This window comes from Melopsittacus undulatus, chromosome 12, assembly GCF_012275295.1.
Source record: "Melopsittacus undulatus isolate bMelUnd1 chromosome 12, bMelUnd1.mat.Z, whole genome shotgun sequence".
NCBI lineage: Eukaryota > Metazoa > Chordata > Aves > Psittaciformes > Psittaculidae > Melopsittacus > Melopsittacus undulatus.
In genome coordinates, this window is record NC_047538.1 from 13148294 (window position 1) to 13172511 (window position 24218).

Consider the following 24218-nt stretch of genomic DNA (forward strand, 5'->3'; position numbering starts at 1 on the left):
CAGGATCAGAGCTGTGTTACAAAAGGAATTCTTTCACTGTTCTCTCCAACAGAATGTTTTACGCCTTGTTTCAACGTTAATGGCAGCAGTGGAATACGAGGCCACATTTTACCTCCTACACAACCTAAACCAGGCATTTGACTCAACTTTTCCTGCACCTCCTTGCATAAAGCAATAAAATTTATAATGAAAATCTACATTTACACACTGATCCTTCCTGACAAAACCTATAAATGTGGTCCCAAACCAAACTTGTCTGAGCAGGATTATCTTATGTAACCATGTTTAATGGTGTTAATTATTTTATAAAATTAACTACTGTTTTCTAGACCTCTGACTGGAATTCTCTCCGAATACGGGCCAAAGGATGGCTTCAGCTTCACCATCACCACACCCCGACCTACTGTAGTCTTGCCTGACTGCGGTCCCTATTGTCTTCCGATGCTGTTTGTATTTAACAGCTCTCCACGGATGGGGACCCTCCATTGCTCCCCCGAGTCCCCACCATTGGTGTGGAGGAGGCTAACCCCACAGGAGCCGTGGCTCACGTCGGCCGGGCAGGCTCCTCCCTCAGCGCCGCCATCCCGTGAGCTCTGGGCTCATCACCATAGCAACAGCGCACTCTCCGCCAGGCGCGCTGGCCGCAGGGAGTGGCGTCAGCGCGGGGCGCCGGGGGAGTGTGGTGACGCAGAAGGGCTGCGCCGAGGGCGGGAGGGAGCCCGCGCCGTGGTGCTGCGGGAAGCGTTACCGGCCGTTCCCTCGGCCGTTCCTGCGGCGCGGCCCGCGGGCAGGCGGCATGGCCGGCCCGCACCTGCAGCAGCCCAGCTTCCTGCTGGTGGGTGCTGAGCGGGGGCCGGGGGGGAGCGGCGCGTCCCGTCCCGTCCCGTCCCGTCCCGGTTGGACTAGCGGTGTTAGCTTGGTTACCGGCCCGTGAGGTTGGGCGGTCAGCCTGAGTTCAGCCCTGTCAGCAGAAACATTGCACGGGAGGAGCGGTGTAATCGGGGGATGTTTGCATCACGGCAGTAATAAATACGGGCCTTGCCCGTTTCTGTTCTGATTTGTGACAGGCCACGTTGAAGGCAGATTGTGTAAACAAGCCGTTTGTTCAGAGGTGCCACGATCTGCGGACGGTCATTGAGGAGCTTCCTGCCAAGGTGAGCAGTCGCTGCCCTGTCAGAAACTGCCCGGCCTGTTCCAGGGGAATTTGCTTTCTTCACATTGTTGTTTTCTTCCTGTTTCTCAAGAGTTTAGAGGGTCCCAGGTGAAACAGTGGGAATCCAGCGTTTTCCCAAAGAGCCAAAACCCTCTTGTAAGCACTTAAAGTGGTTTCAATTGAGTGCACTTCATTAATACCTTTCAGCCTCAATTCATGAGACTAGTTTTTAAAGTGTGACAAATAATTGGATAGATGCTGATGAGTATCACTGCAACTTTAGTAGGATCAGAAATCAGCATAGATTTCCTGTAATCGCCATAACACATTCTTTTGAATGGAAGCACTGCCCAGTGATAATATGGAAATGGTCATGAATAGGTGGGCAGGCAGCATCTTTGTGCACTCCAGGACATGCAGTAGAGATTATTCCAGGGAGGAGTTGTACATATTAGTTATCTGTGTCTTTTCCCTAAAGGAACTACATGGTATCTTCCCATGGCTGGTGGAGAGCATTTTTGGTAGCCTGGATGGCATCATTATAGGCTGGAATCTTCTCTGTTTGCAAGGAAGAACAAATCCTACAGAATATTCTGTGGCTTTGGATTTCCTGGATCCCAGGTAAACTCATTTCAACACAGATTAAAAAAGGTATGGTGAACAACCAACCAGTGTTTGACCTTTTTCTGTTGTGCAAACGTAAGTTCATAAAGGTGAGACAGGACAGGGTACTTACCATGGATTTTCTTTCTGATGCTCCTTTGCAGTGGACCAATGATGAGGCTGGTTTATAAACTCCAAACAGAAGAATACAGATATGATTTCCCAGTCTCGTATCTTCCAGTGAGTAACTGAAAAATTTGTAAGACGAGAATGTAGTTGTTGTTGCAGTTGTTAGAAATTTGTACACACTGTATACATATGGTTCAATACAGGCCAGTTTTGGAGCACACCTATTTCTCTACACAGTTGTTGGAGGAAGAACTTTGTAGAAGATGGGGTTGTCAGCAGCTGATATTTGTGCTGCTTGGCCAGGAAAGCTGCATTGTGATTCTTATCCAGTCTCCAGCTTGGTTATTGTTACCAATACTACATAGGATCATACAATAGTTAGCATTGGAAAGATCATCAGGTTCCAGCCCCCCTGCCATGGGCAGGGATGTCTCACTTGCAGGAGAGAAAATAGTTTTCCAGGCTTGTCACAGAGCAGTGCCTTGCCTGGCTGTGCTTTGCGCCCATGTACTTGAAGACTAATTCATGTCTTTTGAATGAATCCTAGATATGAAGCATGACCTTTCAAATACAGGTATTTAGCTGCAGATTTGTTTCACTATGTTTCTTCAGTTGCTATGAGCTATCTCATGACAACTGATACCTGTAAAGCTGTCAACTCAGATAATTCAACAGTCTTTTAACAGAAGAAAATATCATTCAAGCATATAGTAATTGCTGGTCTACAGCTCATTTACCCTAACAAAACAATCAGCAACAGGCAAACAGCAGGCTCCTGCTGCTCCCAGTCCAACCTGATACTTATTTTCTGTGAGAAAGTTGGCAGTTATCTAAAGAGCATTCATCTGCACAAGGAACTACTGCAATGTAGTAAAATCCCATAGAGCTGAATGTAAAAAGCATCCCAGAATGCTGGAATGCAGCATAACTTTGCTATCTGAAAGCATACTCCGCAAATATGCCGAGTAGCCACATTAATAATTCATCACTGTCTTTCAGGGCCCTGTGAAGGCTTCAATACAAGAGCAAGTCCTACCTGAATGTTCTTTATACCACAACAAAGTCCAGTTTCCTTCATCTGGTGGTTCAGGTTTGAATTTGGTTCTTAGTATCCTTTTAAAAGTTGGATGTATCTAAACCTGAGATATTACGAGTGTTTCTGTTGTGTATTTTTGTCCATGGTAAATCACAGTCATGGTAATGAGTTTGGGCTGATTAGAAATGTTTAGATTCCAATGAAAAATAAATTTGTCCTCTTCTTATAAACCCTTGGGGGGAATTTCTGGCTCTATTCAAGCCAACAACACAGTTCCTGGTGCTTTCAGTAGAGCCTGTATTTCACAGTTCTTGTTTTTGTAACTACTCATAGTTTTCTTAATATGATAGAAAAAGAGCATGTTAACTTGGCAGCTGGTGCAGTTGTTGCAAGCAGTCTAGTTGCAGCAGCACTGGTTTCAGTCTAAGATAGTCAAATGTGCTAAGAGTAATGCAGACACACCTTGCCACGTAGAGAAAACCTCAATGTTTGAGTCAGTTAGAAAGCAAAGCTGAATTTGCTGTTAAGCTAGCATTAACAAAATAAAAACTTAATGTCTAGTCAGCACCCCCAGCTGTACCTTTTTTTTGTTATCTGATCCTTGACTGTTCTTCCAGATCCATTTGAATATTATATGTTTTACTTTGCAATTAGTTTGATTACACAGAAGGTAAGTACCTTTCACAGTTTTTCCTTTACCATTAGTCATTCTTCAGAATGCTTTCAGAGCCTGCTAAGATGCAGTCAAGCTAAATTAACAGTGGTTTTGTCTGTACTATCACAATTTGTTATTGTTTTGGTTCAGTTGGTGATGGAGACTGGATAATAAACAAAATACCCACCTTAGATATACCAGTAAGCAGGCTGTCCAACAATACACCAACATGGAGGAGGCAATGGATGCCAAATGGGTTTCATACGCCTCTATCCAGTAAGACAGTTTATGCAGTTGTAATCACAGTTCTGTACTATGGTGTCTGGTTGTTTGGTTCCTTTTCCTGTTGTTACCTGTGCTTTTTGACACTTTTCTCATACTTGATTACATTCACTACTACAGCAACAGTTCTCTTAGTTACCTTTGTTCCAGAGTATCTTTGTTGTCAGTTCACTCTTTATAGCCTTCTATACAGGGCAATAGGGCTTCTGCTTATTGATACTAAATGGGTCTGGCTGCATAGCAGACATGCCATAGCAGTGATTTTAGGTAACAGTATATAACTCCAGGTATATTCTGTGTGTCTGTTTCAGAGCACATCTGTCACTCATCATGTGAGCCCTTCCAACAGTGCTTATTTCATACTGGTGGACACATACCTGAAGTGTTTCCTACCCACAGAAGGAAGTGTCCTTCCTCCACCTCCTTTAAATCCTGGGGGAGCCATCCCTTCCCCAACTCCCAGGTAATGACTGCAGTGCCATAGGCAAACTGTGGGAACAGTGCTTACAGAATACAGGAAAAACCTCCACTCTTTATGATCTGTATGTATTTATGTAATTACAAACATTAAATATAATTATGTTCACTTAATTTTACCATAAAGGTTTCACTTAGAAGTTTGAAAAGTAGCTATTATTGGAGCAGAAAAGGCATGTACAAGCAACAAAAATTAATCCGTTCATCTACTCCAGTTTTGTTTTGTGCACTGCAACTAGAGTAGGACAGATCTGATTGTACTTGACACTAATTTTTAGTATCTTCAAATACATATGGTATGTGGTAACGATGATATTGGTGACAACACTGTTACAAGGAAACTTGCATTTTTCATTAATGTTGCTATAAAGCCATACAACTTGGCAGTTGGTAATTTTGTTTCTGTTCTGAGGTTGCCATCCTTGATTGTTAAATGCTCTTAAGGAACTGCTTTACAGTTTTTTGAAACTGATGTGTCCATGGTTTGCTGCAGACTCATAGGGCTCATAGATCTCTTAGTTTGTAACTTCCTGATATATAAAGCCAAGACATATATTAGTAATCAAATCACATAATGAGTGACTGCATTTCAAGTGACTTTTTGCATGGTAATGGATCAAGCTATTTAGCCACAGCTGAAAGGAAGCAGATGAAAGATTCTTGACTGCTTACCGAAGTTTTATGTGTATATGTGAATATGGCATAAAACCAAACTCACAATGTTGAAGTGAAAATTCTCCAGTACAAGCAGATAGTCTTTTGTGCTTTGTAATGGCTGAGTGTGTGAAAACCTGCATTTTCAAAATCAGTTTTGCTACTCAAAATTCATAAAATGTCATCATTAGCAATTTTATACAAACATAAAAATAAATAGCCATTATATTTTCTGTAACTGCATTTTAAATAGCAGTTTCCATGGTCTGTTGAGCCTTAGCTCTTGTACCCAGGAAAATACAGATCAGATGAATTATGAATATGGAAGAGAGAGGGAAAGAAATCAAACTGAACAGGAGAATGGAAAACTCATAACATTAGGTCTGTGTAAAGCTGGTTCAGTGCAGTATGAATAGGGATGTAGTATTTCTTTAAAGTGACTAGTAATTGTAACACAAGGCAGAAGTTCAAATTGTGCAATCAACCATATAGTTCTACTTCTTAAAGACTGCTTTCCAGTTTATAATCCATTGATTAAAAGCAATATGCATTTCCCTGTACTGAGGCTTACCGACTTCAGTATTTCCATTCATCTGTCTGTAAAGGTCTCCAGCAGTGCCTTTCACTTCCTATGGCATGCACCACACCAGCCTGCTGAAACGGCACATTGCCCATCAGCCCTCTCTGAATGCTGACCCAGCCTCGCAGGAGATCTGGAGATCAGAAACACTGCTGCAAGTAAGTTGGATTTAAGGAAGAAAACACCCACATTTCTTGCTGCAAACCGAGGAACCTCTTCATTTAAATCAAAGATAGCTATGCCATTTTGCTTTAGTTTTTGGAATTGAGCGGTGCAGTTGCTGTTTTCTGTTAGTGAAACAAAGAACAACTGTGAAACTGTTAACTTGTAATTTAGAAAGGCACCTTTTTTTAATTAAGACTGCATATATTTAATTAAGATTAACATATTTTTAATTAAGACTGCAACTGATCCCGAACATTTGAATATTCTTTTTCCAGGAAAGTTTCTAAATATGATTATTTTTTTTGTTTTTACATCTTACATCAATTCTATGCTCTAAACAAAGGTAGAGCAGAGACAAGTTGGTTCCATTCACCATAAAGGGAAAGGAGAATCTTGACAATGGTTCTGAAACAAGTTCCTGCCATGTTGCTGAACTGAATTATTGATGCTTAGCGGGTGCTAAGTGTGCCAACTCAGTCATTTGCATTGATAGGATAACATCTCTGAATAGGTGGTTATCTATTTACAAAGTACAACTTAGTCATCAAATTATATAGTGTGGTCTTCCCCTATACTTCGCTTGTGACTGACAAGCCCTGGATTGTTTCTCTTTCCCTAGCTGAGAAAATATTTGTTTTGCAGATCTTTGTTGAAATGTGGCTTCATCATTATTCATTGGAAATGTATCAGAAAATGCAGTCCCCTCATGTCAAGGTAATAGTTTGTGCTTAATTTGTGTCATCTGATGGTTGACCTCATATCTTAGGGTAAATCTCGTATTGTGTGGATAATTGTTCTGGTGTATTGCTGCAAAGGAAAGAAATAATTTACCACAATATCTACACGAGTGTGTCAAAATTAGTAATCCAGTTATGAGGAATGTTGTGTGTCATCCAGGTTTGCCTTCATTGCAGAAGTTGTGTTTTGTTTTTTTGTGAAAGATGAGTTTGTAGGAAGGTCACAACAATCTGAATGCCAAGAGTCAAACTGTTAATGATGGGGAAGATGCCACTATAACACCATAGTATTAAATCTCAATAGGGCAACATGGCTGCTAAAAATAGCTAAAATTTATTTCCAGCAGTGGTAACTACTGTTACTGGAATACCAATTAGTAATTTCTAAGATTCATAACCATTTTTTAGCATAAATCCAAATTGAAAAAGGAAATCTTACAAAACTGTCCCTCAGTGAATAAGTGAATAAGTGAATAAGCCAATTTTGTTGTTTCCTATTCCAAAATATGTTTTTCACCATGATGGTGTCAGAAGTAGCTCTGTAGCTACATATCTTGCACAGATAATACACTGTTTTAAGCAGTTTGTGGTGGCCTGTTCAGTAACAAACTACTGCACGTAAAAATTAAGTAAGTGTTGGGGAGGCTGAGATCAAAGGCATTATAAACATAAAGGGAATTTGAAGGAGAAAATGTTGATCCTCTGAATTCCCTCTGGGTCACAGTGGGACTTTCATAGAAGGGGGGAGAAATACAAAAGCTACTCAGGATTTACTCCTGTTTGAAAGAGCAATATGGGAATTGATCAACTGAGAAATTCTAATCCTTTACTCTACAGGCTATAAAATAACAAACTTATATTTTGCTAAGGAAAAACACTGGAGAGCTGAAGTCTGATGGGTTTTGTCTTTTGTTCTTAAATTTGAGGTCAAAATGCAAAGTCACTAATGTTGCAAAGTCTCCACTTGGGACTCCCAGCAGCATGGCTGTGATGCACCTGTGATGGAAAGGCTTTGCTTGAAGTACCTTTGGTCTGTCTGTCTGTCCAGTCTCTGTGCATCAAGCACTGTGCTTAGGCCAGAATGATGATTGCTTTAAACTTCTCTCCTCTGTTCACCCTCTGTATTTCAGATGCTTTCTTCTAACACTAGGGAGCAGCAGTTATAGACAATGACTATCAAAGTTATGGTGGAATAGGGACTAGGTAAAGCTGAAAGCTCTCTGAAATCATCACTTCGGGATCCACAAGGTGTGCTGAGCCACAGCTTGAGGCTGTCAACTCCCTAATGGTATTTTAGTTTTGTCTTTGGGAAGTAATCATAAACATGTGAAAAAGGAAGTTTTTATACTTTGGGGGTTAGAAATCTGATTCAGGGACTGGAATTCCCCATGACATCCATAAATGGATTCACATAAATGGATCCCTCCTGCAGGACTGAGATCTGAGTTCAGTATCATCTGGGGACAGGACCTGTGATGCTTAAACTAAGCTGTTGACTAGTCTTAATGTGTGCTGAAGGAGAATAGTCTGCTTCATAGTTCCTCAGATGAGGAATTAGAATATGCAGAATTACAAGTTTTGTTTTAACATAAGGGTTTAAGTTATTAATAATTAAGCAGGTTCACTTGATCCCATTTAGCATTCTGTGCATTTGGAAAGAGGGGTAATCAGTGACCATTCATCCCTGAAGTCTGTTTGACCATCAGTGGCTTGAAGCGGCCACATACCTGTTTTGGAAGGTGAGATGAGGTTCCACAGAACTTGCACTTTCTTTGTCCAACAGCCAGACTCGTTTGCTTTGATGGGCCAAGCCAGATCCCAGAAATGTAACTTTCCTGTGAAGTGCCTCAGGGAATTACAGGTTTTCCTTAAATATTGGCAATATCATCATAGACTTCTCTTTACAAGCAGAAGGAGGTGGAATGGGAATGAATAATTTCTTTTGAGAAGGTCTATTTCTTTTCTACTTTACTGCTTTGAATTCTTTCTGGTTCTGGTGTAAACCTGAGGTGACACTATTTGCTGTGCTGTTTCCCTGTTTTCCCCATTAATTAAACTATTTTCCCATTCTTTTACATTGCCTATTTTCTTTTTCTTTCTCAAATGATCCAGAGCCTAAGTGTGCAGCATCTCTTCTCCTATTCCCTCCTGCTGTAATGACAATGGACCCTTAAAAAGACATTTTTGATAAAACCTCATGTAATGCTTCCTGACCTTCCAATGCCAGGTGCCACAGACCCCAGCACTGCTTGTGGAACACCAAATAGACTACAGGCTCTTGCTGATTCCTATGGCAGGGAAGATGATTATGAAGCAGGCAAGGCTGAGTTATTGGAGAGCTTGCAGAAACCACTCTAAGAGAGTAAAACCAAAAGATACCAAACTGGCACTAGAGGACATTGGGTAGGGACTATTCAAAGACAGCAGAGGTGTGATCTGGAGAGTTAGTTTAGATGCCTGAAACAGTCATTGGGGTCTGTGTAGTGTACATTTTTTGTTTTATGTTTTTTCATTAATTTCATACATGTGTGTCACTGTTGCTACAGTATCCTCTTCACCATTGTATTGTCAAAAAATACTCTTTACCTTATTCATCCAAGAAGAAGTAGTAAAAGTAATTTCCTCTTTTGAAGACATTCATAAGACCTGTAGCCTTCCTTAATGGCCTTTAAGTAGAAAGACAGGATTTCTCTGACCTGGAAATGTACTGAACAAGGTCAGAATGATTTTAAAAGAAACAAACTTTTTTCTTCCTGTCCCTTGGGAAGAAGAAAGCATCAATTTAAGTTTCTTCCCAATATACAAACCATGGTTCTCCAGCAGCACAGGAAGAAATTACAACGTTTTCAAAATAGCATTAAAAAAGCTTGCGGAATGTTGAAGGCTTTTACTCCATTAGTAAAATACTGTAACTGTGGTAAACCCATGTTGCTGCAGTTCAGCTAACTTCTGAAAGGGGAAGTTTGGCAAAAGCTCCATATATCCCCTCCCAGTACTTGCTGTGAGGCTAGCAAAGAGCCACAACCACTTACAGCTGTATCTATACACCTGCTCCCTGTTGTATTTCCAAACTGATAAAAGGCACAAAATATTGTGGAATCAATGTACTGAACACCAGAAAGAAGGATACTGTGGCTGCAGTTCTTACTGTGGTTTGTTGTCCCTGACTGTATTTGTGATGTTCATTTTTCCCCACACTTCTTCCTTGGGCTCATTCTCACTCTTTTTTTTTTTTTTTTTTCTCTTGCTCTCTTCTCTCCTTTCTTCCCTTCCCCCTTTCCTTTTTGTTTCTGTTGTCTCAGCTGGAGGTTCTCCACTACCGACTCAGTATCTCCAGTAAACACCACGGTAGTCCTGCCCAATCCAGCTACCAGGCCCTCCACGCATACCAAGTATTATCATCTTTTCATTTTGTTTCCTTTATAAGAATCTTGTTCCATCATATAATCTGCGAAGTGTATTGGTGCTAGCTGTACAGCAGCTCTTTTGCCAAGGTGTGGTTTTACATCTTGACTGAGAACACTGCACTGAGATTTACTAAGTTTTCAGTGCAAATAGTTACCGAGAGGTATTAGCAAAGGCCATGGAGAAAATAGTTAAAATCTAGCATGTTATGAGGACTAATTGTGACCTCTCATTTTTAGAGATGCCCTCTTATAATTCATTGTAGAAAGAGGCTTATCAGCTATGCTGATATTTTTTTACATCAAAATTGGCTTCACCCAATGGCAGATTTCTGGCCCTCACACACTAGTCATTTAAGCAGAAAGCATGGAAGAGAAGATCTGAATTTGCATGGCTGTCACCTAAAATTAAGGTAGGTAACATGTAGAGAGTTTTAGCCAGTGAGATGTCATTGGACAGTACTAAATTTATAGTGGCGATGTAAACTTAACTCTACAGTTTTGCAAAAGCACACAAGTGGTACATTTGCAGATTGTTCAGGAAATGTGCATGCAAAAACATTCCTGTTGGAACAGATTGCTGATTCCTCTTTCCCTACTTCAGCCCTTTATTCATTGGGTCTTCATTTTGGGAAAGGGGAGGGCAGAGCATATATACAATAAAGCTATTGTTATACTTGAAAGCTCTTTAGCACTACATAGAATTTTCCTGCTGTTTAATCCCTTAAGTGCTGTGATACCTCAAGGTACTACTTAGAAAGGAAAACAGGAACTACTAGTGTTTAAATCTTTTTTTACTATTAAATTTATCTAATTACTGTGTTAAGAATGGTACACATCCATTCTGTAAGCTAAGATTTTACAACAAAAATACTTGTGAGTGGTTTTAAACCAGTAATGTTCATAATGGTGCTGATCCAGGCTAAGAAGAAATGATAAGAATTGCTAAGGGAAAAACCTGCTGGCATCACCTGAAACAGTGAAACATTTGAAACAGTGTATTGAAACAGTGGTACTGATAAGTCTTGTAAATTCAAAAGGAACCTTTGTGGAAGCCTAGAGTTTTTAATTACACCTTTTCAAGGCCTATAGCAGAGTACTCAACCTCTTTAGTTGCTTTTGGAGATCTCAAACTTCTAGAACCAAATAACTTCTCAGAGTTCTCATAAAAACCCTCCTCAGGGCTGTAGAAAACAGGCTGACCTGCCAGGAGCTGTCAAGAACACAAGACCAGCATTCATTACAGACTAATCCTCTTTCTTAAAAAGCTGTACTACATAGTTATATCTGTTATTAGGCCTTGAGTCTTTTGCTGGAATGAACTTTAAAGTGTATTAGAAATCTTAACAATGTTGTAAAAACACATCTGCTTTGCCTCAGGTATTCCAGAGAAAGGACACACAACACACACACACCAGCAGTGGAAACACTATTGAATGGGTTTAAGAAGTGGAAGCTTTTTTTATAAAAATGTCTGCCAGTCCCCTAGAGTCATATTCTGTATCTTACTCCAGCATGGCTGCATTTGGCATCCTGAAAACATCTTGCAGCTATTGTCTGATACACTTTCCCAGTATCTTCTGTTATATTTGCAGCTGTAACTTTTGTTCCATGTACATTTTTCTCAACTTCTGATAAACATGAGAGCTGTGAAATGTAGAATACAAATAATGTCTTAAACTTTGCCTTCAGTAGTGGATTGCTCTTAAAGCAGATTACAATAGCAAAGGAGTTAGTACCTTGACCCCAGATTCTTCAGCAGACCAGCTCCGGTGCTGGGCACCAGAATTAGCTTGTTTTTATCTTTTTCATCTCCCTGCTATATCATACACTTGCTGCATCTCACCATCAGTCCTTGAGCTACTCCCACCCAGGTTACTTCTAACCATAAGGATGCTAGGAGCAACAGGATCATGCAGGACTTGAAGCAGTTCTTATTCTTACCATAATTCTTCCTAAGATTATTCTTATAAGGCAGATAAATACCAGCATAGGAAGAGAACTCAATACAGCCAGACAAGAGCACAAAGGACGTGTTGTGCTGTCCACAGAAATGAGCTTATAACCATAAGGAAAGGCTGATACTCTTTTTTCAGAAAAGGGTAAGTTGAAATCTACAAGTTATTCTGTTCTTTAATGCTAGCCTGAAATTCAGTGCATTAGAGTACTGTGGATGCTTTCTTTTACAATCATAAGTATGCTACTGTTTCTTAGTGAACTGATGACAGAAGATTGCAGCTCATCCTGGGGAGCAAGTCTGTCTAAAATCAGGTGGCTCCAAACTACAGTGAAGAACCTAGAAGGAGAGCATACTTGCATTTCAGTATCTGATCTGAGAATATAGTTTTCCTGAATTATCTCCTGGACATTTAGCATATAATACTCATTATCTTCCTGTCTTTTGCTTTGAATTTAGGAGTCATTTAAGCCCACTGAAGAGCATGTACTAGTGGTAAGACTGCTTGTGAAACATCTGCATGCTTTCAGCAACAGCCTGAAACCAGAACCTGTCTCCCCTTCAGCCCACTCCCACACAGCCAGCCCACTAGAGGAGTTTAAAAGGTAGGTACATGAGCAGCCTGTCTCTGAAGCATATAGAGCTTCTCCCTGAAAAACTCTGCTTTCACTGAGAGGTTGAATGAGGCTGTTTTGATGGCTAAATACAAAAGTGCATTAATAAAAGTACATAAGAGCTAATGTATTGTTTCTCACACCCACTGGAAGGGGAGCTAAGGGAACATGTCTTGCTGTTATACTAGTCTATATCTTTGCACAAGTCAGAGAAAAGAAAATGCTACTGGAGGATTCTGGAGAAGGTTAGTGGAGAATTTTATGTATTTGAGTTGAAATTCAATGGGCAGAAGTAGCTTCAGTTAAGAAAGAACAAGTTTGGGTTAGTGCTTTCTGTATTTGCATTTGTGGTAGGTAGCGTGTTGAATTTTTTACCTTTTTAAAATTTGCTGATGTTTACACATCTGTCTTTGAATCTGTTTGCAGGGTTGTAATTCCTCGATTTGTCCGACAGAAACTTTATATCTTTCTGCAACACTGTTTTGGCCACTGGCCTCTGGATGCCTCTTTCAGAGCAGTATGTACCTGCTTCTCTTTTTAAGTCTATGCAACAGAACTAGTAATTAGTTATTACTGTTTAGCAGCTATTTCTTGGTCTCCAAACATCTGGGGTTAGAGCAGTTAAATTATTTATATAACACATTTAATGTTAAGAGTGCAAGTGAGACATAGTTAAATAGATCTTGGTGATAATTACTACAGGTTGTTGGCATTGAAGAAGGTGTTACATTCTTACAGGTCCTAATTTCTTAATATTTGATACAGTAGGTCATAAACAAAAGCAGTAAAATACAATTTGTGATAGATATTGCAAATATTACCTCCTGCAAGCAGTAAAAGAAATGTATCAGACCATGACTCTTGGTAATTAGTGTAGAAGTTTAAAAATGCAGAATGTAACAAGGCTTGATCTTACTCACTAGATTTACAGTTAGCTGTATCACAGTGTTTGAGGTACACATGCAAGGCACAATGTCAGAAGAAATGACTGCAGAGGCCAGGGCAAATGTATCCTTGGCTACTCCACTGTGTTTCCTTAGGATGGTGGTATGCCTGCACAGAAGACCAGAGATGAAATGATACTCATGTAGTATCTTGTTTCCTTAGTTCAACAATGATTCAGTGAACACTATCAGAGCTGTTAAATGCACCTTAAATATAGCCACCAAGTTTTCTTTTGTAGCTCTACTGCATGAGTGCTGTGTTATTTGTGTATTACAGAAAATTCACATTGGTCCTAATGAACACATACTTATTTTTTCAGTTCTTTTTCAAAGACACTCAGATTATGAGAGCTTTATTCCTAAAATCTTTTAGTTGTCATTAAGGTAACATTCACCCCTTTCTGTCTTTCAAAAAAGTATCGGTACTCACGTGGTTTTATGTGTGATTTTGCTTAGGTTCTTGAGATGTGGTTAAGTTACTTGCAGCCATGGAGGTATGCTCCGGAAAAGCCACTGCAAAGCACAGAACACTTACCTCACAGCGTGTCAGAGAAATGGTAAGGAAAAAAGCAGCTGTGAGTAACCTGAACCAAACCTCAAGGAGGATTTCAATCTGATTTAGTTTCTTGTACAAGATTAGAGATGATTTCTTACAACACAAGCTTTTGGTTTGAGACTAATCTTTCGTCTTGGTGCTAATACACCATCTTTCTGGAGACAGTATAAAACATTTACTTAATAACTCTTCTGGCAGAAGACAAAACAACAGTTATTTAAATAGCTGTACTCACAAATCCTGTACTTACTTTGACAGGGCTACCTTCATTCAAGAAAACTTACTCATGTATACTAAGCTGTTTGCAGGATTTCTGAACAGAGCTCTTCGAACAGATTTGGTCAGTCCAAAAAATGCTTTCATGGTGTTCCGAGTAGCTAAGGTCTTTGCTCAGCCCAATCTAGCTGAAATGATCCTGAAAGGTAAATGGATATTTTGACATCTTATGCTTTCCTGTCTCAATCTTTCTTCATAGTGGCTACATCTTACCTCAGAAGTACCGAGATGAATACTTACTCCCATTTTGCATGCTATTTTGCCACTCAAAAGTCTGTGTTTTCACTAATGTTTGTTTAGTATTGTTTTAATAAATCTACAGTTCTTTTCTAATCACCATCATTTAGACCTCATTCCATGATTCTTTTTTAAAGAACTCAATATTGGTGTCTACAATAAAGTCAGGCTTTTTTACACTTGTCTCACTGATTATTTATCTCAGGATTAAAAGTTCTTATATCTCTAAGGGTATTTATACTTAGCAAAATAACTAGTCAGCTATTCAAATATGCTCTTCAGGATCATTAAAATCCAGTAGATTTGGGAGAGGCAAGATACAAGTATCAATGTCTGAAGTGCTGCAACACTCTACTCCCTTAAAAGAAAAACAACCCAAAAAACCAAACTTAAAAGCTGAAGATGCCTGTATGGTCTGCATTTAAATGCATTCTGGCATTTTCTGCTGTAGGCAGAGACAATTAAATGAACAAAAGGTAATTAAGGCCTCTTTCCTTCTAGAACTGCCTTTTTATCTAAAAGTAAATTGTCCAGCAGCCTTAAAGATTCTTTGTAGCTAGACTTTTCCCAGGCATAACAGGGAGTATTGTATAACCATCTTTACTCCTTTTCTCAAAATCTAGGTGAACAGTTATTCCTGCAGCCAGAACTTGTTATTCCCCATCGTCAACACAGATTGTTTATGACTCCCACATTTGGTGGAGCCTTCTTCTCATCATGGCCTCCAACTACTGCAGATGCCTCATTCAAGGTGAAGAGTCATGTTTACAGCCTAGAAGGACAGGACTGCCAGTATAAACAGATGTTTGGCACAGAAGTCAGGAATTTGGTAAGCAACAACTTTCACCTGTCTTTCTATTTTGACAGGATTTTTCTCAGTGCTTAGCATCCGTAAGTGAAGAGTAGAAAAATTTACACCCTGTCCTACTGTATAACTGTAACTTTGTTGATGATAACTTCTGGAACCTGAGGGGTCTCAATCCAGCACAGCTGTAAAAACCTACTTGCTCTGCTAAATAGAAGTTAATGTAACAGCTTGCTGTTATTTTTGAGTATTATGTTATATATATATATATATAAAATGAGTATTTCCTCTCAAACATGCTTACTGTGAACTTCTGATTCACTTGATTCATTAATATCTATCAGATAAAAATAGCAGGAGGAAATAAAAGGCAGCTGGAAAAACTAAGCAGCACACAATAACTACCTTTGCCCTAATAGAAATGCAGCTAACAGTCTTTAACAAAAGTCCATATTTAGATGAGAGTGGGTTTGCTCTTACTGCCAGGTATCAAAGTGCAGTTTTATCCTTGTATTGATGCTTAGTGTTCCTTTATTATTGTTTGTTTGTTTTAGGTGTTAAAACTGGCTCAGTTAATTTGTCAGGCACAGCAGACAGCAAAATCCATATCAGACCATTCTGCAGAGACAATGGCTAGCCAATCCTTCTTTTCGTGGTTTAGATTTACACCATCTGAGATGAATGGTTCCTACACAGGCAATGACCTTGATGAAATTGGGCAAGACAGCATCAAAAAAACAGATGAATATTTAGAGAAGGCACTGGAATACTTGTGCCAAATCTTTAAGGTACGTAACATCTTTCTACAACCTCTCCCTATGTAGCATTGTGTACAAGAGTCGGGATCCCTCAAATATACTTGGGTCTCTCTTGTACTTTGTGGAGTCACAAAGCCATCCAGAGATCCGGCTAGCACCTTTTGTTGTAACATCTTCTGGGCTTGACTTTACTCTGACCACTTCAAAACCCCTTTCAATACAGATGAAACTAGATGCTCCAAATTTCTAAATACCAAGCCTACTTTGTTTCAAGTGAACACTCCTATTGGACTTTGTAGTTTAGACCAAACCTCTCTCTTTGCTTGTGCCTGTTCTCATGTTTACAAACAGGCAAGGCATGGCTTAAATCTTAAAAATGGTCCAGTATCTTCTAAATGTAGAGCTATAAAAATACAAATAAATAACTGCAGCTATGAACTAGAAGTAGTTGGTGTATTTGGTTAAACTTAGAAGAACAGATTAATTTCTGTCAGCTACACTCCCTCATACAAAATTGACCTAGGAGAAGACAGCCATTTGACAGCTCTCAAGGAGTAAGGTACATATAAAACAGAACACCTCTTCTGGATTTGAAGAGCACAGACAAGAAATATGGAGACTTCTATTCTCTTTCAATGTCTAACTGAGGTGCTATTCATAGAATAGTAATTAGAACTGCTATTAAGCAGTTCTTGGTATCTGTGTTATTCCTGAGTAGCTGAATGGAGCCCAACTGACCCAGATGATGAAGAACTGTGAGACTGCTCAAGACAAGAATGGGAAAAACCAGCTTCCAGACTGCATTGAAAGTGAGGATGGCCTTATTCTTACACCCCTTGGCAGGTACCAGGTGAGAAAAGAAACGAGTCTATATTGCTACCCTAGATTGTTCTTGAAAAAAAACAAACCAGCAAGTTGTCTTTCTGCATCCTGGGGCTAAGAGAGATGCCTGCATAAAGGTGTTTCAGATGGGAGCTACAAGATAAGGGGTTTATTTTCTTATTTTCAGATTATAAATGGCTTACGTAGATTTGAGGTGCAGTATCAAGGGGATACTGAGCTTCAGCCCATTCGAAGCTATGAAAATGCCACTCTTGTCCGCCTCCTATTTCGGTTATCCTCTTTCCTTAATGAAAGGGTAAGTACAGCACTACCTCCTCTTGTGTTTTTCACTGCAAATTTGTTCCTGCTCCGTCTCCTTTATTGTGGTCTGTATGAGTAGTCCCCTACAGTATCAGGCCTGCTTCTCTACCTGTAATATGACAGCTTAAATGTAGTCTTTATGCTTGATGTTTGAACAATGGGGTATCATCCAGAATGAATGTTTCTGCAACAGGAAGAGCAAATCCTTTTCTTCCACTAGGCTTAATAGATACAAGGCAAGTCTGCACTAAAGCAGTTCTATTATTTTCAACTACATTTTGATTATTTCTGCCCCTCCTATAAATGAAAAGTGCAAAGTAAGTTACACTTGTTTTATGGCAATAGCTATAATAGAATACTAATGTTTAAACTTTTCTTACCTCAGTTTGCTGATCAGATGGATGTACTTTGCTCCAGGGAAGACTTTGTTGGCAGACTTTGTCGCTACCATCTTACCAAGCCCCATCTCGTACAGAAAATCAGGCATAGTCCCATGGTGAAGGACAGAACAAGACAAAACTGGGGACCAAGAATCAGTCTGAGGTTTCTGGCTAGCTACCGGACTCTCATTTTTTTGCTGATGATCTACTTCACTGCATCCTGGTTTAACATTGGGCCAGTGAGCTGCACATTCATTATCCTGATCGGATATTTTCTTTATGCCACAATAATGACTTTTTTCTCTGAAAGATGGAAGCCACATGAACACTAATTTCCTTGTTTCAGGTTACACTTGCAAAAATAAATGTTTTAAGGATAAACCTGGGATTCAGTGACTGTTTGAATTACTGTATCAGATCTTCCTAAACTATTTTTTATTATTAAAGTTAATTTTTATAAACAAATTACGTGGTCTTGTGAAGTAGAGATAATCAAAGTAAATTTTATTTTTATAAAATCATTCTGTAGAATCTAGTGAATCACTGGGGTTTCTTGAGAAGGGGAAGAAGGAGCCTTTATACTGAAAGGAAGTTTAATCCAGGAACACTCTGGTCAGTTTACACAGAATAGCTGAGGGTCTAAAGTTTAGTCTAGAAATACAGTTTCTTCTAAACCACTACCTGCAACAGCAGGTAAAAAGCTGGAAGCATCTTGCTAGAAATAAAATGCACCAATATTCTCAGCACTAGCCTGAGCTACATTTTAACAAACCTGATCTGCAAAAATTCAATCACACTATGAATCACAAAATTCATATGCTTCAGCTGTACTTATTGGAAGCACAGGGAAAAGAGGAATGCAACATTCTTCGCTTCCCAAAGTTCTAGAGTAAAGGAGTCCCCTTCTAGCTTACCACTTCCCAGGTCATCTGGATCTGTGGGGGAATCAGAGGGTTTTTGGTTTGGTTTTGGGGGTGGGAGTTTTCTGATTGGTTGGTTGGTGTTTTTTTTACTACAAGCTCTGCATTTAGCTACTATGAGAATCTAAAGTTCTGAAACATAAACCAAACACAGTGCTCAGAATGGTGGGAGGATTTAACGTTACTGTGGAAGGAATATTTAGTGCTGTCCTCTAGAAGCAAGACTACACGCTCTCTAGCAGCTTCCATGACACTATTACATATAAGGTTAGTTTTTTGTTTCTTTGTTTTTTTTTTTTTAAATGAAGTCACATGCATCTCCATGTTAAATGCCTTTATGGTATATTCCTGGCTTGTCATTACAGTAATTACTCACATGATGACACAGGAGTCACTGAGAGCTCCTCAGTAAAAAGTATGGAGGGTTTCTGGAGAGAACACATTCAGCAACTGCAAAACATGTGTCCCTCAAAACATCTCTAATCAAGGGAACCTCAGTAGTCACTTATTAAATAATGGCATGGCCTAACAGTACTAAACAATAAAAAACAGGTGTTTTTACAGTCTCTTCTGCAATGTCAAAACATCCCTATTTCCCCAGGAATAATGTGCTCCATTTCCCCCCTGCCTGTGCCTGCCCTCTGAGTATGGCACACAAGCAAGCACAGCTGTCTGTGTACTTCTGTCCCCATGTTCTCTCTCACTCCTTCCTGCAATTTTCATTCTCTCTGAGATACTTTTTATTAACACCAAATGTTCTCTGAGGCAATGCATCATGAGATGCCACAAAGAGGAATCCTGACAGATGAGCTTCAAAAGGTGACTCGGTCAAAAAAAACCCAATCATTTTGTGCTCTCTAAAACTATGCCATGATGCTGCGTGTGGGAGAGACAACTAATCAAAAGTAAAATGAGTTTCAGTGAGAAAACAACTTTAGAGCTTATGGCTAAATCACCATTTTAGGACCATTCAGCTTATGCTGGATGTAAATCAACATCCACAACTTTGCTGTAGGAACAAAAGCATTCAGCAGTATGAAACTAAGCCTACAATAACCATTTTTGCTAGCAAATCAATCAGTTTGCTTGAGCCTTAGAGCTGCATGAGGGCTGCATCTCCATGCTCCACACCAAGCATAAGAAAAGTTACTTCATACTTACAGTCATTATCCTGGCTGTGATGCTGTAAGGTAACTTTCCTGGTGCGAGTTTGATTTGAGCAATTTGATACTGGAGGGCCTTGGCTTTGCAAACTTGTTTGCTTAAACTGCCACTCCCATAATCAGCTCTGCAGTCACAGGACTTGGGTCATCATTTCTCTTTTTTCTGCAGACAAGATTTCTACCTCATCTTCTGCAATGACCAGTTCACAGCTATTAATTTGACACACTGTGGGTACATGACCCACTTTCAGTTTTCATGATTTATCTCCCACCTGAGAAGCTGCTGTGTGTCAGGATGTCTACCCCACCCTCAGTCTAACATCTCATTGCATCTTGTTTGAAGGAAACTGAAAAGTACTGCAGCTACAGTGACTGCTCTGAAAACTGCACTAGGAAATTTATTGTAAATCTGAGGGATACACGTTTTGCATCTATTTCCAGATACGTTTTAAATTGTTAAGAAAAAAAAAATGCTATAAGCACTTTTGTGTTAGACCCTGGCAATACCTTTAACCCCCTGTTTCTACCCTTATTTCTTGGATTATGACTTAATTATGTATTATAAACTATGTTAGTGCTACTGATTCTTTTGCCCTAAGGAAAGGCTTAGTCAGCCATGTAATAACTGGTTAAAAATCTACATCTTTCAATTGTAGATACCACTACTAATCTCTTGACCAGGTCTTTCAATTCACTACAAGGACCATAAAGATAGTGTTGCATGGGATGAAGAGACATTATTTCCTCCCCTAAACTTCAAAGCCTTTAAGTCTTCACTTACCATAGAACAATGTAAGCATCACCAAATGAACACAACAGATCTGGTATCTATGGATCAATATGGCAAGAGCAGTATAATGTTAGCATCCAACACAGAAATAATAATAAATTTATTACAATTGAAACAACCAGATAATGCATTAGTTCATGTACAAAATACTGATAGCATTCTGCTGCCTCAGTCAGTGCTTACTAAGTACCCACAGTTTAAAACATCCTAAAACTGATGACACCACACAGATTTACAAAGGTCATAGCAATTCCTTGATACTACTGGAAGAGAGCTCAGCTACTTTTTAAGGCTTGCTGCACAATACAGGGAAATGGAGCAGGATGCAATGGGAACATCTGAAATTTGAAATTGTTCTGCACCAGGAAATTAGGAATGACCAACTTATAAGCATGGGGAAAAATAAAACCATCACACTATGCATGAAATTAGTTACTCATGGCAAATGTTTTCATTAGCAGTGCCCAATGATAATGCAGCTGACGACCAATTTGAGTGCCCATCATTGCTCAAGGCACAAAATCTTAATTGTCAGTTCTACTCCTGAGCTATGTTGGTTTTAACTTTTCTTTTAAAACAAACTGAACTGCATCAACTCCCAAAGAAAGCCAGACACCTCAGAAAGACTCCTCATAAAACAAACGTAGCTACAAACCTGCCGGACTGATCTGTGTTACTAGTGGTTTATACTGTTGGGTTTGTTCCCCCACACCTTTACATACACATTTACTGAGTTTATAGAGGAAGTCAGTGTGTCATTAGTATCTCTTTTTTTCTCACTCCAGAAGTGAGGTGATGAGAAACGTGGTCCATGCTAACAAAAACCCAACCATTTAAACAAAGTATTGTTTATATAAGCTATAAAATACTTCCCTCCTCCCCCCCCCCCCATTTTGTTTCCCACCCCCATGTATAAGTATTCAGATCTCTTTCAAGTATTTGAGGGATGCCTTAAAAAGCTGTACTTCATCCCATCTCTGGGCAAAACTAATAGGCAAAAAGATTCCAGCAATCACAGACAAGTTTGCAACCGCATTCTAGTTGCAGCTAATTTATTTCTGGGGCAGTATCAGGTCACAAAACACACAGTGTGAAACAAATACTGGCACTGAGCATACTTTGAAGCAAATTAGGACATTTTCTCCCTGCTCCCTCTTATACCAGACTCCCTGATGGAAGTCCACAAATAATTTCTTCTCTAAGAAGACAATAAAAACTCATCCTAATACAGTCTCAAGAACCATATATACACATTTTGTATATTTGAAAATGCTGGCAAAGGTCCACAGAGGCAGAAGATAAAAAGCATGAAAACCAAGTCTAACATCAGGTTCTCTACTGAACCTGACACCTAGAAACAAAACAACATAAGGCTTCTTTCTTCTGAAGTACCCTCACCAAAATGCGATTTTCCAGTTGCATGTGGAAGAGACCAGCTGTTGAGACCTTCCTTGTTGCTTCATGGTTTAGGAAGTGAGATGTTATGCAGCAGAGAGGCAGGCCTGACGAATACTTTGTGCCCAGGTGTTTAAGAGTGCTGTGACCGAATGCTTGTCTGGAAGTTGCAATAGTTTGGAAGTCATGTACCGATACACAGACTGCAAAAAGGGATTGGCTGCTGGAAAGAAAGAGGTAACAGATAAATAGTTACAATAAAAACAGTATTTAAAAGAAAACTAATATACAATGTTCACATTTCCCCACTATTACTGCATGCACATGCCCAGAAAGTGTCATGCTAGCATCCTCATACCATACTGTCTGGGGTTTTTTATCCACAAAGGGCTCTGATCTGGATAGTCCGCTGGAACACTGAGCTGTAGTGGTGGTACATTTGGAAGATTCTTGTCATCTAGAATGCAAACGCAATTCCCATCAGAACAAAGCATTCCTTGCTGGTGAGAGGGTTTTTTGTGCATCATTCAGTTTGGAATCTAGACTCACCCCAAGGAGGAACCAACATGTACATCTCAATTTTTATTGAAGGCATTCTCATTGCTTGCTTTAGCAACACTCTTAAATTCTTGGAAGAAAAGCCTGGCGAATGCAGCTCTATCTCTTACACATTTCTGCACCTTGTCACTCACCATTTCATCAGCTGAATTTCACTAAGTTAGACACCTAATTTCTGAAAATTAAGTGCCTTATACTGATATTCAGGACAAAACCAGTTCTAATTTCTCAAACAAGAGGAGGAGGAAAGAATCTATTTTCCCCATTGGAATGCAAGAGCAAAACAACTTCGTAGACTATAACACTTTATGATTATTCAGCTGAGACCAAAAAGGATGCAATATGAATTTTTCTTGAACATACACCACTGTCAGTGATCATTAGTACAAATTGAAATAGACCCTCCCAAAAATTAACATTTCCCTAGCTCTGTCCTAGTTGCTGGAGGCAGAACAATTTTCACATATCAGCATAAGTCAAATCAGGAATAAAGATTGTTACTAGCAACAAATTATTTTCTAGCCACTAAATGAGATTATCAACTGTAGCTTCAGTGCAAAGGAAGGATCAATCAGCAAGAATGAAATCTCCACGTGTACCCTGAAACAGGCTGCACAAAGTGTCATGATTAAGCAGTGCCCTGAACCTGGTAAGTACAGACTTAATGCAGAAGCCAAAGGTTAGCAAGATTCAAAGCTGTTAAAAAACTCTTTAACCAAGCTCAGCACTTCTTTCTGAATCCAGCCCTTAGTTTCTTCTTGCTTACCTAGCTTACATATAAGATGAACTGTGCCATTATTACTGCAGTGGGAAGGGTCCAGGTTCACCAGGAATTTAGGATTTAATCTTGCAACTTCCCCTTGTAAGACATTTGGTATGGTTTGTCTTTCATCCTCTTCATATTTCCGTTTTCGAGGGGAAGCAACTGGAGCCCTGTGTAAAATACAGTCCACAAAAGGGCTAGGTGAAAACTTTGTGCCAATACTGCATTTGTCAAATATTTCACAGCTGTAAAAAGGACAGTTACAGCTCACACTTATCCACAAACCCATCTGTTCTTTTAAAAGCTCCTATAGCTAAATGTCTTTTTTGTTAAATAATGAACATAAGACAGACAGCAGGTCATGATACATACGTGATGGGTGGCCCATGAATTGCAGTCATAGCTGGCATAAATGTACGGTAAAGAGAATGATTGAAGACTGGTGAACGGATGTTGGCCAAAACAGCATCCAAAAGTGGCTGACACAAGTACTGCTGTTTGGTGGGGGGCACTGCAGGAGGTGGTGGAGTAGGCTGAAACAGAAGAGAAGCCCCTTTTCTTTTAGTCATCACCAAAAAAATCTTTATTATTGATTCTGCAAAATTTGATAGTGGTAATCTTCCAATGCATGAAATGCAGAGGATTCTCAAAACTGCATACAGCAACATTAAGGGGGAAATAAATAATAATAAAAAAAACCATTCACAGCTCTCATTTAGGAAATCTGTCCTGAAATCTACTGCAAAAATTCCTAGAAAGAACTCAGGTCTTTGCACAAAGTACAAGAATTTGAAAGTTCAGCTAAAAGAAACATACAGATGATTTACATAAAGTAAATGCTTGCCCATTATTTTTTTTTCTGTTTCCTTATTTTGTCCAATCTTACTCGATGTCTTAACAGCATGACACCAAGAAATGCAAAAAAATTGTCTTGGCAAATCATATCACCTTTTGGAATTAATTGTTTATCTCTTGACAGTTCACAGCATTACATACCACAGCCATATCATTTTTCAGCTTCTCCAGAGCAATTTCACATTTCTGCAGCGTCTTCAGAGGGCACCTGCAGAAGAGGAGAAACTTC

General features: G+C 39.4%; 2 protein-coding genes across 3 annotated transcripts in view; one reads left to right on the forward strand and one right to left on the reverse strand.

Moving 5' to 3' along the window:
- Positions 1-692: 692 nt before the first annotated feature.
- Positions 693-18006, forward strand: SMPD4 (sphingomyelin phosphodiesterase 4). Of its 2 annotated transcripts, XM_005147778.3 has the most exons (19): positions 693-835; positions 1068-1154; positions 1632-1774; positions 1921-1996; positions 2885-2993; positions 3539-3591; positions 4170-4321; positions 5595-5727; positions 6377-6448; positions 9774-9863; positions 12292-12437; positions 12873-12963; positions 13847-13947; positions 14205-14368; positions 15083-15288; positions 15819-16052; positions 16741-16872; positions 17032-17160; positions 17551-18006. In XM_005147778.3, exons 1-19 carry the CDS (start codon positions 797-799, stop codon positions 17875-17877), a joined length of 2484 nt encoding a protein of 827 aa, XP_005147835.2. In that variant the 5' UTR covers positions 693-796; the 3' UTR covers positions 17878-18006. The 2 variants fall into 2 exon arrangements, with proteins under 2 accessions (XP_005147835.2, XP_005147836.2); XM_005147779.3 differs by lacking the exon at positions 9774-9863.
- A 3431-nt stretch (positions 18007-21437) lies between these two features.
- MED15 (mediator complex subunit 15) overlaps positions 21438-24218 on the reverse strand; it is a 29136-nt gene continuing 26355 nt past the window's right edge. The window contains exons 14-18 of the mRNA XM_031047786.2: positions 24131-24197; positions 23507-23667; positions 23138-23304; positions 22172-22270; positions 21438-22036 (exon numbers count right to left, since the gene is read on the reverse strand). Of these exons, the coding sequence (XP_030903646.2) occupies positions 21900-22036; positions 22172-22270; positions 23138-23304; positions 23507-23667; positions 24131-24197 (631 nt within the window). The 3' untranslated portion in view covers positions 21438-21899. The remainder of the gene's footprint in view (positions 22037-22171; positions 22271-23137; positions 23305-23506; positions 23668-24130; positions 24198-24218) is intronic.

Coding starts and splice junctions, on each gene's coding strand:
- SMPD4 (XM_005147778.3), top strand. CDS start 797: ATGGCCGGCCCGCACCTGCAGCAGCCCAGCTTCCTGCTG. Junction 4,322..5,594: donor ATCCCTTCCCCAACTCCCAG/GTAATGACTGCA, acceptor CTGTCTGTAAAG/GTCTCCAGCAGTGCCTTTCA. Junction 17,161..17,550: donor CCTCTTTCCTTAATGAAAGG/GTAAGTACAGCA, acceptor TTCTTACCTCAG/TTTGCTGATCAGATGGATGT.